Genomic DNA, 14026 nt, shown 5'->3' on the forward strand with positions numbered 1-14026 from the left:
TCAGAGCCGCGTTTATCACCGAGAGGGGAGGTTTCAGCCACCCCCCTCAGCGCTGTGGCTGCCGCCGCCCCGCACCTGGTAGCGCAGCGGCGCCGCAGCGGGAGCGGTGCGGAGCTCTCAGGACCACCAGCGGTCCAGTTCAGCCCAGTTCAGCCCATTACAAGCCAGTTCGGCCCAGCCCAGCTCGGCCCAGCCCCGGGGCGGTGCCGGGCGTCCCCCCCCCCTCCCCCGAGGAGCCGCCGCCGTCGCAACCCGCTCGGAGGCGGCGGGCACCGCAGACAGCACCATGAACCAGACGGCGACCGTGTCGCACCAGGGGCAGTGCCAGTCCTCCAGGGCCGCCAAGGTAGGGCCGGGACCCGGGCTCGGGAGGCTGGGGGGGAGCCGGGATGGTGGCCGCGGAGAGCGTGGAGAAAGTTTTCGGTTTCCTCGCCCCCTCGGCGGCTGCCCGAAGTTTGCCCGCAGGAGCTGCCGGGGTGCCTCGGGGGGGACGGGGATGGGGTCTTGGGGGCACCGGGGCCAGGGATGTCGCCTCCCCTGCCCCCTGCCTCTCCCCTGTCCCCCGGATCGATCGGGAGCTGCTTCCTCGCCGAGGTGTGGGGCGATCAGATGAAGTCACCAGGCAGGTTTGTATTCACTGAGAAGCCTCTCTGTAGAGATAAGTGCCTTTTATTATTATTATTATTATTGTTTCTCCCTTGGAAATAAGCTGGTAACACAACCAGCGACCTGTGTTTGGTTATTGATGCCTAGCCGTGAAAATCTAACACCCTGAAACTTTGCAGCAGCGATTCAGCTGCCTCCAAGCACGCCGCAGGATGGATGGGTGCCCCTCAGGGACCGGGGCAGTGCGGGGCCTTCATCCCGGTTTGACCCTCCAGGACGAGGCTGCTTTATCTGGTATCTGCTGGGAATGGGATTTGGGGCTGGGAGCTGAGGCAGGAGGGGATGGAAGGTGTGAATCCTCCAGTGGCACCGTCACTTGGCTGCTGGCTGGGCTCATGGACGGGGTGGGATGGACCTGGGGCTCTAATGATGGGTCAGGTAATGCGTGACCGTGCCCATCACACTGCAAACAGCTGGTCATTATGTGCTCGGATGTGCAAGGTCATGGGAAGTGATGAATTACAGCTGCCCTGGTCCTCTTTGGAGTCTCAGCGTATGTTACATCGCTTGAAACCATTTCATCCTCTGCAGGTCTGTCTCTGAAGGGACCGGGGACCCGAGCAGTGTGGTCCTTGCTCAGGGAAGTATTCCTATCCTGTGTTTGCTACAGCCGATGCTAATTTTTCACTGACAGCAACGTTTAGTAAATTCATTTGACTGGACTTCTAAGTCAAAGCAACAGCAACAACCAATATCAATATGCCATTAACAACAACAACAACAAAAAAAAGAGCGACCCAGACAAGTCAATAGTCTTCAAAAAGAGAGAACATGAATCAGAGCCTTCTAGACGTGAGTCCATTTTACAACCAGCACAGTAATACTGATGCCATTAGAAAACCATCCCATTTTTCTGCTCTTAATTCAATCTGTCAGGTGTAAAATGTGCTTTATACATAGTTTCAAGTGCTTCCATGCTAAGCAGGTGGCTATTCCGTGAGAAAATGTATATGACAGGTAGTAGCTGCCCTATGGTAATGAGGGCATCATATTGGAAATTATTTCTAAAATACATCATTAGTGACCAGACAAATATAAATTGCATATTAATCATACCTTGCCAAGAAATATTGTTAATTCCAGGAATTATGAAAATGTAAGAAAAACAGGTTACAGAATTCTTCACACCTGATGTGAATGAGATATATTTTTCCTCTTTTTATTATGGCTTACAGTTCTGTAGACAGAACCCACTGACATCTCATCTCCTATGCGTTATGATTAATGTAATGTTGCTTTTTGGTGGTTTTGGGATCAGCTACGCACTGCTCTGTAACACAGCTTAAACTTTTGAGCCCCCATCACAAAAAAGCAGCCTCTAATCCTCTTGTCCAGTAGGTTGAATCTTGTGAACTTCCCCGGGGAGGGTTCCTGGAACTGCAAGGAGGCTGGGGGCATCCATCCCTTTCTCACTTCCCTGCTGTTGAGGGAGGGTGCTGTGTTTGCATCCCTGAGCCCTAGGCATGCACTGTGCTGCATCTGAAGTAGTTTCAGTGATGCAGCAACGAGTTGGCAGAGGAAATCTAATATAAAGCAGAAAAAAAACCTTGGATAAAATGCAAAATCTCCTAAAGCTTTCTTTTACCTCTAAGCCTTTTTACAGCTTTTCAGAAATGATTGCAAATCTTACACCTTGCTGGCACTACTGTGGATAATGATCATGCACTCTGAGATCTGTAAGAAAAACTTTTAGGGTCTAGCTGGGAGTGCTAAATGCCCGCCTTACCTCTGTGTCATTGCAGCCTGGGCTCTAGGAGCCCCCTGCACAACAGACCAGGTTTTATTCTTTGCATTCTCACTCGTCAACACTGTGAACAAACCAGATCTTCCAGGAGCATCACTCTGCAGTTGTGCATGTTTATAGTGTACAAATATCCAAATTAGTAGTAGTAGTATTTTTGCCACAGAGAAAATGTCTGTTAAAACATCGTTTGACTTGTTTGGAGAGAAAACACACACACACACACAAAAAAAAAACACACTAAAAAAAACAGAAATAGAAAATAATTCTTAGCTGTCCAAGGTCTGCCATAGAAATTCTTCAAATCTTTCAAATGAAACATTTCTACAGAAATTACAGGTACTGCAGAAGAGAAACACTTATGTCTTGCTTTTAACACACTCGGGACTACAATTTTCACTTAAAAAAAAAAAAAAAAAGGAGTTAAGCTAATATTTCTGTGGTTTTCCACATTCTTTAATAGTAAAACATTCTCCACCAAATCATGGCTCTCTGCCTGTATCAACCTAATATTGATCTGTCTGTGAGCTGGATGATGGAAGGAGTTACTAATTGGCATTTCAGAAGCACATAATTACTATGTAATATAATATGTATGTTATCCACTTTTACTCTACTCTTGCTTCTTTGCCTTCCTTTCACTTTTATTTATTCATTAGCTTTTAGATTGTAAACTATAAAAGGCAAGTGCAGATCTGCCATCAGCAAAAATTCTGCTGCAAGTTCTGGCAGCATCCAGGGACAGAATCAGGAATTTCCATGTTTCAGGTTATTGTAGCAGTGTTTTAATGCTCACTAATTGATGAATAGTGGCTTACTAGTAGTTCTCTTGTTCACACTTAGGTTGAGGAGCACATATTTAAATGGGGGTTGTGATGGTCCCTGCGAACTTCATGTGCTTACAGCAACTGGGACTTCAATGCCAAAGCTGCACCTCAGCTGCAAACATCTGCCTGCTTCTGCAGGCTGCTCTTCACATTGTAAAGCCAGGGGGATACAAATATGTAGCTGGCTGTGTTGATGAAGACAGCCTGGTGTTGCTTTTCAGGTTGAAACCTCAGGTAGTTTGATCTCTAAATGCCCACAGGATGTGCACAAAACAGGCTTTGTGCGTGTGTGGGAATGGTTCAAATCTACCAGCTGCTTGGGAAGCAAATCCCTTAAAATGAGAACAGTCTTTCTGAAATCCATTATATCAAAACCAAATCACTAACAGATAATCTCAGCAAACATTCAATTATGAATTATCCAGAGTAATATATAACGAAGGGCACAAGGAATATTGTTGGGGCAACAGATGATGGCAGCTTAATAATGTTAAAAAAAAAAAAGTGATACAGTTAAAACTAAGAGGTTTGCATGGTATTTTGATTAAGGCATCAGATGACCAGAGCATCCCCGTGCTGCATGTTCCCACTGGTGCAGCTGGTGCTGCAGCTCCATGCGGCTGTCTTGAAATGCAGCCTTAGGAGAAAGCAGAGCTCTGTCTTCATGTAGGTGCAAAGTGGGAACCTCACGCTTGTCCTGTTCCTGAGGCTCTGTCTGGAGGCATGTAGCAAGTGGGTTGCGGACACCAGCAGTGATTGTCCCACCAAGCGGAGAGCTTGGCTTGCAGCAGGATAGAGGTGCCTTGGGTCTTGTTCCCTGAAAGTATTTTGGGCTCTTGTGCATCCTCATAATTTGTTTTTCTTCCATTCTAGGGAGCTGTTTTTGATCAAGTTTGGGTTGAGGGGAGTTGCGGGCAAGTTTTATTTGTATTTTATGGACCACAAATACAGCCACGATGGAGAACAAGCTTTCTAGTGTAGTCGGGTATTGCAGGTCTCTCAGCAGAAATGTAAAGGCTAACCACAACCTCTAAATCTTCCCATTTCCACCTATTACCTTTCTGTTCCAGTCTCCCTGCCAACATCTGTACCACCACAGCAGAACCAGTGCCTTCGTTCTTTCTATAGACATCCATTCCTTTATCGTAAGATGTGCAGTTACAAACAAAAAGCTGTAGGAATGAGGAAAAAAATACTGGAATATTTATATTTTCCCCTTCCCATCTATTACAATGCAATTGCTCTATGTCATAGGGAACATGAAGGTTTGTTTTATTTAGGTCACTTTTGATTGGGACCAACTGGAAGAAAAACAGCTAATTAAAAAAGCAAGGTGTGTTAAAAAACAAGGAAGTGGGGACAAAAGAGGGGACAAAGTGCTCTCCAGTCCCATGTGTGTGCTGTGAGCATGCCGTGTTCACACAGTGCATCCCAGGGGTGATGGCCCAGTACTTCCTAGCAGTGGGGTGGTCGGGATCTGTCCTCACAGGGGAGCCTGGCTTCACTGCCAGCCACAAACTTGGCAGCAGGATACGTTTCTTGGCTCTTCCTTGCACATACAAATTGTTAATGTGCCTCCAGAACTTTGCATTCTTAATTCTCTGCTCATTTCATAAAAGCTTAAAAGCAATTAGAAAAAAGCTGCTCGATAGTTGCATATGTTAAAGTATATATACAGGTTCTGTGCTGCAGACTTTATGCATGTAATAAATAAAGCCACGCACGCATCCCACTGTATTCTAATATGTTTGCAATTTATAACTTTTAACGATAATGCTGGGAATTTAGAAAAGGCACTCATTGTAAAACTAATATACACAAAAACACATGAACATTATGATGAACTGTATTTAATAATAGGTTAGTACTTTCCTGGGTTGTAATCATATAATTCTCCTACACCAAATCATTACTTTAGGAAATAGGGCATTAAGTTTGATTCTCTCTGAAGCCACTTAAGATACGGGTCTGTGAGTGTTAGATAACACTTCCTGAAAGGACATCACATCACGGAAAATTTAATCTTCCTCATTCTGTAATCCAAAACTGTTCCACTAAAACATGTAAAAATAATTTTGCGCTTATCTTGTTCAGTATTTCATTCTTAAACTGAGCATGGAAAGATTTGCATGCTGTCCCCCAACTAAACATTGCTTCAGGATATATTTAGGACCTTTCATTTCTAAAATTTTTGTTTCAGGCCCTCAGAAAGATTTATAAATGTTAAATCATGCAACACCCAGGTTAGTGACTGTGCTGTGTTAATCATCTGACAGTTTTCTGGATCAATAACTTTGTCTTCTCATGTGTGTTGACAACACCCAGTGCCACTGGCAGCATGTGCCAGGAGGAAGGAGTCATCGGCATGCCCTGCGAATTAACCTCTGTGATCCTCAAAATGTGGTACCTGGCAGCAGCAGAATGCCTCAAGGGCTTCTTGTTTCAAAGAAATGCAATTAGGCATGCAGGTTCGTTTTGCAGTGAAGGGAGTTAGGAGTGATTCACAGCAACCCCGGGCACCTGAGGAAAGGCAACAGCGGCAGTCGGTGCTCTGCTCGATGAAGGACCCCACGGTCTTCAGCTGTTAACGTAATGCAGCTGCCGTGAGTGAGGGCAGGATTTGTTTCATCCTGAAGTTAACCTGTGGAATAGTTTGAGTGTGTTGTGCTGTGAAATGCTTGCTTCCTGGTGCTGGCCAAGAAGAGGCAGGCAGGGCTGTGGGCTGGGACCTGTGGGACTGACCCCAGCTGGGCACCCCAAGGGGAGTGGGATGGAGTCGGAGGGCTGATAGGGTCTGAGTGCAGTTGAGGCAGCTGCAGGTCAAGGAGATGGGACTGGGGTATTGCAGCTGAGCTTCAGCTAAAGAAAGTTCCTGGAGATGCTGCCTGCTAGATTTGATTGCATTGCTAGATCTGGCCAGCTGCACTGAGATCGTTGCAGAAAGTCTCAGCCTTAAAGAGAGAACAGGAGCCAGGAAACCTTTCTCCCAGCCTTTTGTTTAGGATACAAATTAGAAGAAAGTTGTCAAATCTCAGGTGATGAAGTTTTGGAAGTGTTGGGCAACTGGGGCAAGAAACCCCCCCAAAAAACCCAAAACCATAGAGTTCATTATGACTGGGCCCCTTGGTTTGTGTAACAGAAACAGTAACAAAAACAAGTTTGTTGGGAAAGTTATGTTAATAACTATGTAGTTTTTCCCTCTTGGGAAATGTTTTTCAAGGATATAAAAATTATTTTATATTAAGTTGCCTGTGCAATGGTGGTTTAGCACGGTGAAAGGCAATGGCAGGGGCAGGAGTTAAACTCATAGTCTCTTCATAACAGTAAGTTGTTTTAAACTTATTCTGTAATGTTTTAATTCATGTAATTTGTAAAAATGAATATTCCAATAATAATAGTTCATTATTTCTTGTAAAACCAGAGCTACCTGTGTATGTAAAAGATGTCAGACAGGAAACCAGTGACATTTCTGCTCAGAGATTTCTACCAATTCCTGTGTTAACACAATTGTGGAGAAGTCAAACTGAAAGCTATTTGGTTAACGGCAGCATGCAAGCCTCTGTGATTTACAGCAGCAGACTTTGGAGGTGCTTAATGGCTTGCTAAGTGTGGACAAATTGATGCTATTATGTTAAAGGACAGTATTTAGGTTATTTTATTTTCCCATAGCTTGAGAAGTCAGTACCACATGCCAGCACTTAGTATCAAATTCGCTTTGAAGCTTATGTCATTAAAGAAGATGAACTTGGTGTCGGGAGTGGTGGGGGAGCTGCACAGGCACCGGAGCTGTGCTCAGAGGCTGATCCCCCTCCCATGGGGGAAACAACAGAGAGCGACCCAGCCCCTCACCATGTCCTGCTCTGGATTTGCTCATCGATGCAACACTCAAGGCATGAAGAAACTTCATTTAAGCGCTGTTGGTTTATCAGCCTTATTTATGCTTCAAAACTTGTGGTTTCAGCAGTGTAAGGCAAGTGTCTACCCGTCAGGTTAATTTTCCCTGGGTATTACAGATGAACAGCAGGTTAACATTTCAAAATTAACTTTTTTGTTTTGTTTTGTTTTGTGAAAGCATTTGCATAGGCAGGAGAATCCCTAACTTCCCAATTAAGCTATACACCGAAAAGAAATCTTTTTTCCCCCCCTTCCCTTTAGAGCACCAAACACTCAACTTGCAATCCACCCCTGTCTGCCAGCTCAGGATTAATGCCACAAACATTTCTCTTCATATTTGCTGCAGAGGTGACATGCAGACAGGAGCATCATTTTAAAAGCCAGCTTTTACACATCCTCATGTGCGATAACAGGGCCAAGCCCTGCCTCTCTCTGCCTTTCTGTCTCGCTGGCTCACTGAGGGAGCAGGAAGGGGGCCAGGGAGCACCCGCTCTTCCCTCTGTGCTCAGCCTCTTGTGAGCGCAGACCTGGAGTGGCAGCACTTGAGCTGAGGCTGCTCCTGCTGAGCAGCGTGTAAATGCATGAGGGAGGACTTCAGGCTTACTTTAGCTTTTTTGGGTAAATTTAGAGGAGGGAGGATATATTTTATTACTTTTTTCTTTAACCTGTTTGCCTGTTGGCAGTGTAAGTTTGTACATGTGTTGAGGTTGCAGTCACAGCTCCTGAGCTGGAAAGGAGTCGACTCACAGAGCTTTTTGCTTTCCCATCACTCGCATTTTACCCATACCAGCAAATCCAGTGTGTGCAGAGCCGAGCAGCACGGCAGGCTGGTTGCTGTCTCCGTCCTACCTAACCTTGCTCCTCCGTGAGGCCGGAAGGAAATTGCCGCACATCATCCCCTTCTGGGACGTATTAGTTTCTGTTGCTTGGGAGGATCCTTTTTCTCCCTCCCCTGCTAATCTGAACCCATAAAAGCATCTGCAATGATTGACTGAAAGTTCTCCTGCTGTAATTTATACACATATCAATAATCACTTAGGTGACCTTGTGTGTACAGGACACAGGGCCAATGGCTGGAGCCGAGAACAGAGTTGGGGCAGACTCACCAGCTGCTGCCTCTGGGGCCAGCAGCACTCAGCCAGGCACAGATTCCACACAGGAACCCTGGGGTGGCTGTATTTTTTTGGGAAAAGAAGCAAAAATAGAAAGACTGACAACTGGCAGGAAAATACTGAGTCAGTGGTAACAAGAGGAGGAAGAGAAGGGAATGGCTCGGAGCTACTCCGTGACCTCAGGAGGTGTGCTTGCTGGTGGTGTGTTGTACAAGTCTGACCCATGTGAATTGTCTTCATCGTGCAGGTGTTAGACTCAGTTTGATTTTTACTTTAAACCTGGAGGTGACAGTGCTGTCCCCATACAAGAAATATTTTCACTGATTTTTCAAAGTTTCTATCTACTGGAAGTCATAATAACAAAGGATTTGTCTGTTTAAAGCCCAGATACAAGCTACTCAGGACTTGCTTTTCTGGTGATAATTTTTGAGCTGTGAATTCCCTGTGGTTGCCCTCAGTAAAACCTCAGTTTACATCCACAAGTACATTTATTTGTATAGGTTTAGTCTGGAGTTTGAAAAATCTCAGCTTTTAAAATTCAACAGCTGTAATGTGTTTGCTGGGAACATTAATGTCTCTGAAACTCGATTATGCAAATATTTGTGGAGGGCAAACAAAAGCTCAGTGAAAACAAATCCTTAAAATAATTAAGGAAATATTGGTGTTTTTCTATTTTTCACAGTATTTATTCCTCTCTAAGCATATCCTAAACTCTCTGGATGCTTCTTTAGCCTCGGTGATTTACAGAAATCTCTGGTGACAGTAGGTGCATCCGAAGCAAGGTCACATTTACTGAAGAAACCCATTGAGCAGCTTATGCCATTTTAAGATAGAAGCTCTTTAGCAATGTTTTACAGCTCTGAATAATATTACCTGTGTTCATAGGTTTGGGCAGAGAAGTGTTCTGGAAGGAGTGTTCTGTGGCAGGTGGTGTGCTGAAGTAGTGCTCCTGATGCTGCAGGACAGCTATAGACAATTGGGGTCACCCTGCCTGAGAAGATTTCTGTAATTAAAATTGCTTTTACAGAGCACATCTACCTTTTTGTTTACATGGAATATTTGAAAAAGCTTTTAAATCTCATCCAATCTATCCCCTTTCCCTCTGAAACATATTTTTTATCTGCTAACGTCAATTTAAAATCATTTAGCACCAAATTCTGATACAGGAAAAAATCATCACAGCAGGATTTTCAAAAACTTAGCTTCTCAGACTGAGAAAGATTAATAAATTTTATTTTATTTTTTTCTGCATATGTCATCCACTAAGTACTCTGAATACAAATCCCTATAAAATAAAGCTGGCCCAGGTTACATGCCATAGAAATAAAAAAAGATTGAGTTTGACTGAAAACACATTTAAGTGTCAAGTTTTTTATGTTTCACGTTTAAACTGTAATCAAAGAAAGTACCGTATACTCTCATTTGAAGAATGCTGCACACACTGCAGAAAAAACACATTGCCAGACTTCGGAAAAGTGCCTGCGACTGATACAGAGGGTTTTGGACAGAATTTTAGTTTTATGGTGCAGTATTTTAAAAAAAGCTACCAATTCTTGAGCATTGTTCTTGCTCAGCTCAATTATTTTTTGAAGAGCAGCACAACGTGCTCATTATTTCCCACTATTTCTTCTTTGTTGTTACTGTGGCAAAAGCAGACAGTATGTATCTGAAACGTCGCAGATCAGTCTTTAATGATACCTAAGTTTAGAGCAAAGGAGTGAAATTAGTAGCGTTACAGTTTTGCACAAACTTGGATTTCTGTTTAATAACTGCTTGCAATAATGACCGGTGTAATCATGCTTACACAAGCTGCATTCAGATTTTAATGTTTTAAAATGAAATATTGAATACCTATCAGTATAGCATTTATAGAGCAGCGAGTGATAATGAGAGAGTTCTCCGGAATAGTTCTGTGAATGTTAGACAAAGTCTCATCATGTCAAAGCTTAAATTATTGAGTAGCTACAATCCTGCTGTAGAAAGTGCGGTGGAGATTAATAGACATAAAAGAAATCATGTTCCAGATGAAGTACCTGAGCAAATATATGATTTAAGTGGCTGATAAAGTAGCTAAATTGCTATAAATAAACAATAAAATGTCTTAAAGGAAATGTCTCAGGAAAGTTGCATATTGGAACACTGAAAGATAAATGCAAACTGCAAATACATAAAGGGGAAAGGCAGGGTGACTGTTTCTTTGGTGTAATGTGTAGGTTCTCTTGGCAACTTGTCTAATAAAGTTGCTGCTGAACAGTGGTGAATACCCCCTCTGACGTGGAGTCATGCCCAGCATGTGGCAGGCAGTGCACGAGATGGATACAAACTGCTTCTGCCACCAAAGACTACTTATAATGGAAATACCTCTGTGCGTTGTCACATTAAAATGTTCAGTAAAAGTAAAATGTCGAGGCTTTATACCTCATTAATCAATTATAAGCCCTCTTAATGCATAATGGAGTGAGAAAGCAGGGTCCCTAGGTATATTTGTTTTATGAGTGAGGCCAGTCCTGCAGGGCATCGACTCACTGTATACCACACAAGTAGCTTTCTTTTCCTTTATCATTACCTCCATTATTTGAGTTTCTAAGAAAATATCCAGGCTGGGAGTGATCATCATCTGCCTCTGAGGCTGAAGATGTCAAATACATGGTTTTAAGCCAGAAGGTGTTTATGGAGGCATCAAAGTTCTTGTCTGCCAGCCACTGGCTAAATGCCATTGTTAGCAGCTGGGAGCTTTCAAGACGTAACTAAAGTAGAGCCCTGTTGTAAACTGAAGTCTTACTTCACAGAGTAGAAAAAAAAAAAAAGGAGAAAATTAAAATTACTAGCAAAGGTGGCAAGGTTGTCAAAAATATTCCCTCCCATCTAACCAGAGGCAGCCTAGAAGGGATGGAAGAATCTGCATGTCTTGTGGGATCGTGCCTTACTTTGTGCTAACTTTTTATCTTTCTATTGTATTTTTCATCCTACTTCCAGCTGAGGACTCTCATGTAGATCAAAAGGTAGTGGTAATGAGCCGAGCTGATGAAACTTTCAAAAGAAAAGGCTAGGAAAAAGAGATAAAGTACCGTAACTATTTTCTGTAAGGGGCTTGCTTGAAAATATTGCATTTCAGTTTCTTAGTGTTTTCTCAATTTGATGTTTAAAAATATGCTGTTAATTTCCAAGAAAATGAAGGTAGTAAGAAGTATTAAAATCACTCTAATTACTCCTCTAAATTCAGGACTATTTGATGTAACTATTTTCTTCATTATGGTTATAGAGTACATAGATGGCAACGAAAGATGGGTAATAGACTGGTCTTATCCTTTTTTTAACTACTCCCCAAGTCATTATTTAATCAAAACTTACTCTTTTCAGAAGTTTTCTTGTACATGTTGGTTTCCCAAGTAACATCTGTGAATTTTAGAATTTAGAATTTTCTGTAGGAGACAGTTTACATTTTCAAGAGACACTTTACCAAATGGTCAACATGCCAACAGGATGAACAGTTAAAATGATTAATTCCTTTTCAGAGTGGACATTGAGACAAAGTGAACATAAGTGGCTTGTGCAAGGCTGCAGAGGAGTTAGTGCTAAAGGTAATGAGACTTTGAGGATTCCTGTCTCATTTCAATACACCCGAAGGACAGCTGCAGAAATAGAAGAATATTTGGGAGGAAAAGTACTGACAGCAGTTTATAAAACCCCGAGAAAAAAAGATAATCAGAAGGTGGAAACTCAGCAAAACAAAGTGTTGCCCCATTTCAACCCATCCTTACCCAACGAAAGACAACTCCGTGGTCAGCAGAAACTCATTGGGTGTCTCACCTGAGTGGAGAACATTTTATTCCTTAGCAGAATTGCTTGTTTGTACTAGTTATCAGTTTTGTGTGTATTAGCCAATAAATAATCACTTTGTCCTCTTACACTGTGTGTGTCTAGCAGTCTCTTTGCTCACAGTAGAAGGTGTCTGAACAAAATGACCCAGGGAAGGAGCATCGCACATCCTTGTATGATCCATCTCAAAACCCCCAACCTTGTTCAATTTAAAGACCAGTGACAAAAATCCCATTGATTTTAAGAGGACGGAGTCCCTGGATAGGTGAGTTCTGAATTCTGACATAAAGATACAATTATGCTATTTAAGTAAGGCAACTGGATCTAAGATGAATCACACCTGAATGAGGGAAAGCCCTTGGTGGGGAAAATGCATCAAAACCCTTCCAAAGTTTGAACTTGAATGGCCTCCAAAGCATCACCTAGAATTTAGTACTTGCTGCCAAATCTCCAGGTATCCTACGAGCTACAGGTCAGCCTTCAGCTCTCAGGCAAGGCATAGAACAACACTCTTATGTTACTCCCTGTTCTTTGTGCTTTTGCTGGTGGCACTGAGCTGTGGGAAAGGGTGGCTTCTGGCCACAATTCCTCCTGTTTCTGTGCTGCAGTGAGAGCAGCGATGGAAGGGCAGCATTTGGATGCGGGAGAACCTGGAATAAATGCCTTTTGGGATCACGTACTTTTCATTACTACTGTGTTGATTCTCTCTTGTAAATGTCCCGCTTTAAAATTGCCACTTTTCCTCTAATTTCCTATTTGAATTTATTTTTGGTCTTCATTAATAATGGTTCTGGCAATCCAAGAGATTTTTTTTAAATCAGACTATTTCACTTTCTGCCCCTAGATACATTTTATGGATTTTTCAAAAAACAATATCCCAATGCCTAGTTTTCTTTGTGTTTGTTTAATATGAGCAAAACATTACTGTAGCAGTTCTGTGCTCAAATAATTTTTTTAAGAGTTTCAGCCAGGATTTATATTATTTACATTATCTAAAACTGGAAGAAAATTATGTATAAATTACACTAGTATGAATAATTTTTAATTATCTTTGCATTGCCAAAGTAATGAACTGATGTAGCTATTATCTTCATTGCTGTGTGAAAAACAGTAGGGATAAAAAAATAAGCAAGACATCTAATGAAAATCTTCCCTTACCAACCACGTTTGATTGATTTGCTTGCCTTTCATTGACAAATGCCACAGAGTTGGAAAATCTGTCTGGCTAGGTCTCTGCTGAAAGAGTTTGAGTTATGTTTCTTAATAACGTAGCTTTATATTTAGTGGCGACTTATGATGATTTTGCACTTCTTTCCCTGAAGGCAGGATATGATCCAAGTCTCCTGATCAAATGAAAGGTGATGCTGTTGAGTGTAATCAACATGTGTCAAGTGATCTTATTAGGCAACTTAGTAATACAGCTTTCCGGAGCCTGACTCTGGGGCTCACTGGGGACATCATTTCTCTGTAGAATCCCGAACGTGCTGGAGGAATACATAGCATGTATAATGCATGCCGTAGTACATGCTGATGAAATATGAATGGAATCAAATGGTAAAATGGGAGGAATTGTTGAAGTCTGTTGCAGATCCTGGGCGTAATTGATAAATAACTACTAATAACCAGAGCAATGACAGTTCTGCTATGTGTACATTCAGAAGAAATTAATGTTTAAAGGGAGGCTTGAATACATCTGGGTTTTGTGCAGGTTTCCATGGCGAGACTGCACCCCAGTGCTGCCTTGCATTTCCTTTTTGCTGCACCGCAGCCTCACGAAGCCACGTTGGGAAGGGGAAGATGCCAGACATCAGCCTTTCTGCGCTGTTCTTAACTCAGTTAACAGGGTGGGAACTCACAGACGGTCACACTGGTTCAGCTGATATGTGGTGACCCCATCTAGCTGCTGGAATGGGATTACCTCTGACCGTGGGTTGGCACCCTTCGTTACCTGAGTTCAAAAGTGGTTT

General features: G+C 42.7%; 1 protein-coding gene across 1 annotated transcript in view; it reads left to right on the top strand.

Moving 5' to 3' along the window:
- Positions 1 to 227: 227 nt before the first annotated feature.
- The window catches only part of DPP10 (dipeptidyl peptidase like 10), a 487552-nt gene continuing 473753 nt past the window's right edge, over positions 228 to 14026 (top strand). The window contains exon 1 of the mRNA XM_032189693.1: positions 228 to 346. Coding sequence (XP_032045584.1) covers positions 287 to 346 — 60 coding nt within the window. The 5' untranslated portion in view covers positions 228 to 286. The remainder of the gene's footprint in view (positions 347 to 14026) is intronic.

The sequence above is a fragment of the Aythya fuligula genome, chromosome 6 (assembly GCF_009819795.1).
Source record: "Aythya fuligula isolate bAytFul2 chromosome 6, bAytFul2.pri, whole genome shotgun sequence".
Lineage (NCBI taxonomy): Eukaryota > Metazoa > Chordata > Aves > Anseriformes > Anatidae > Aythya > Aythya fuligula.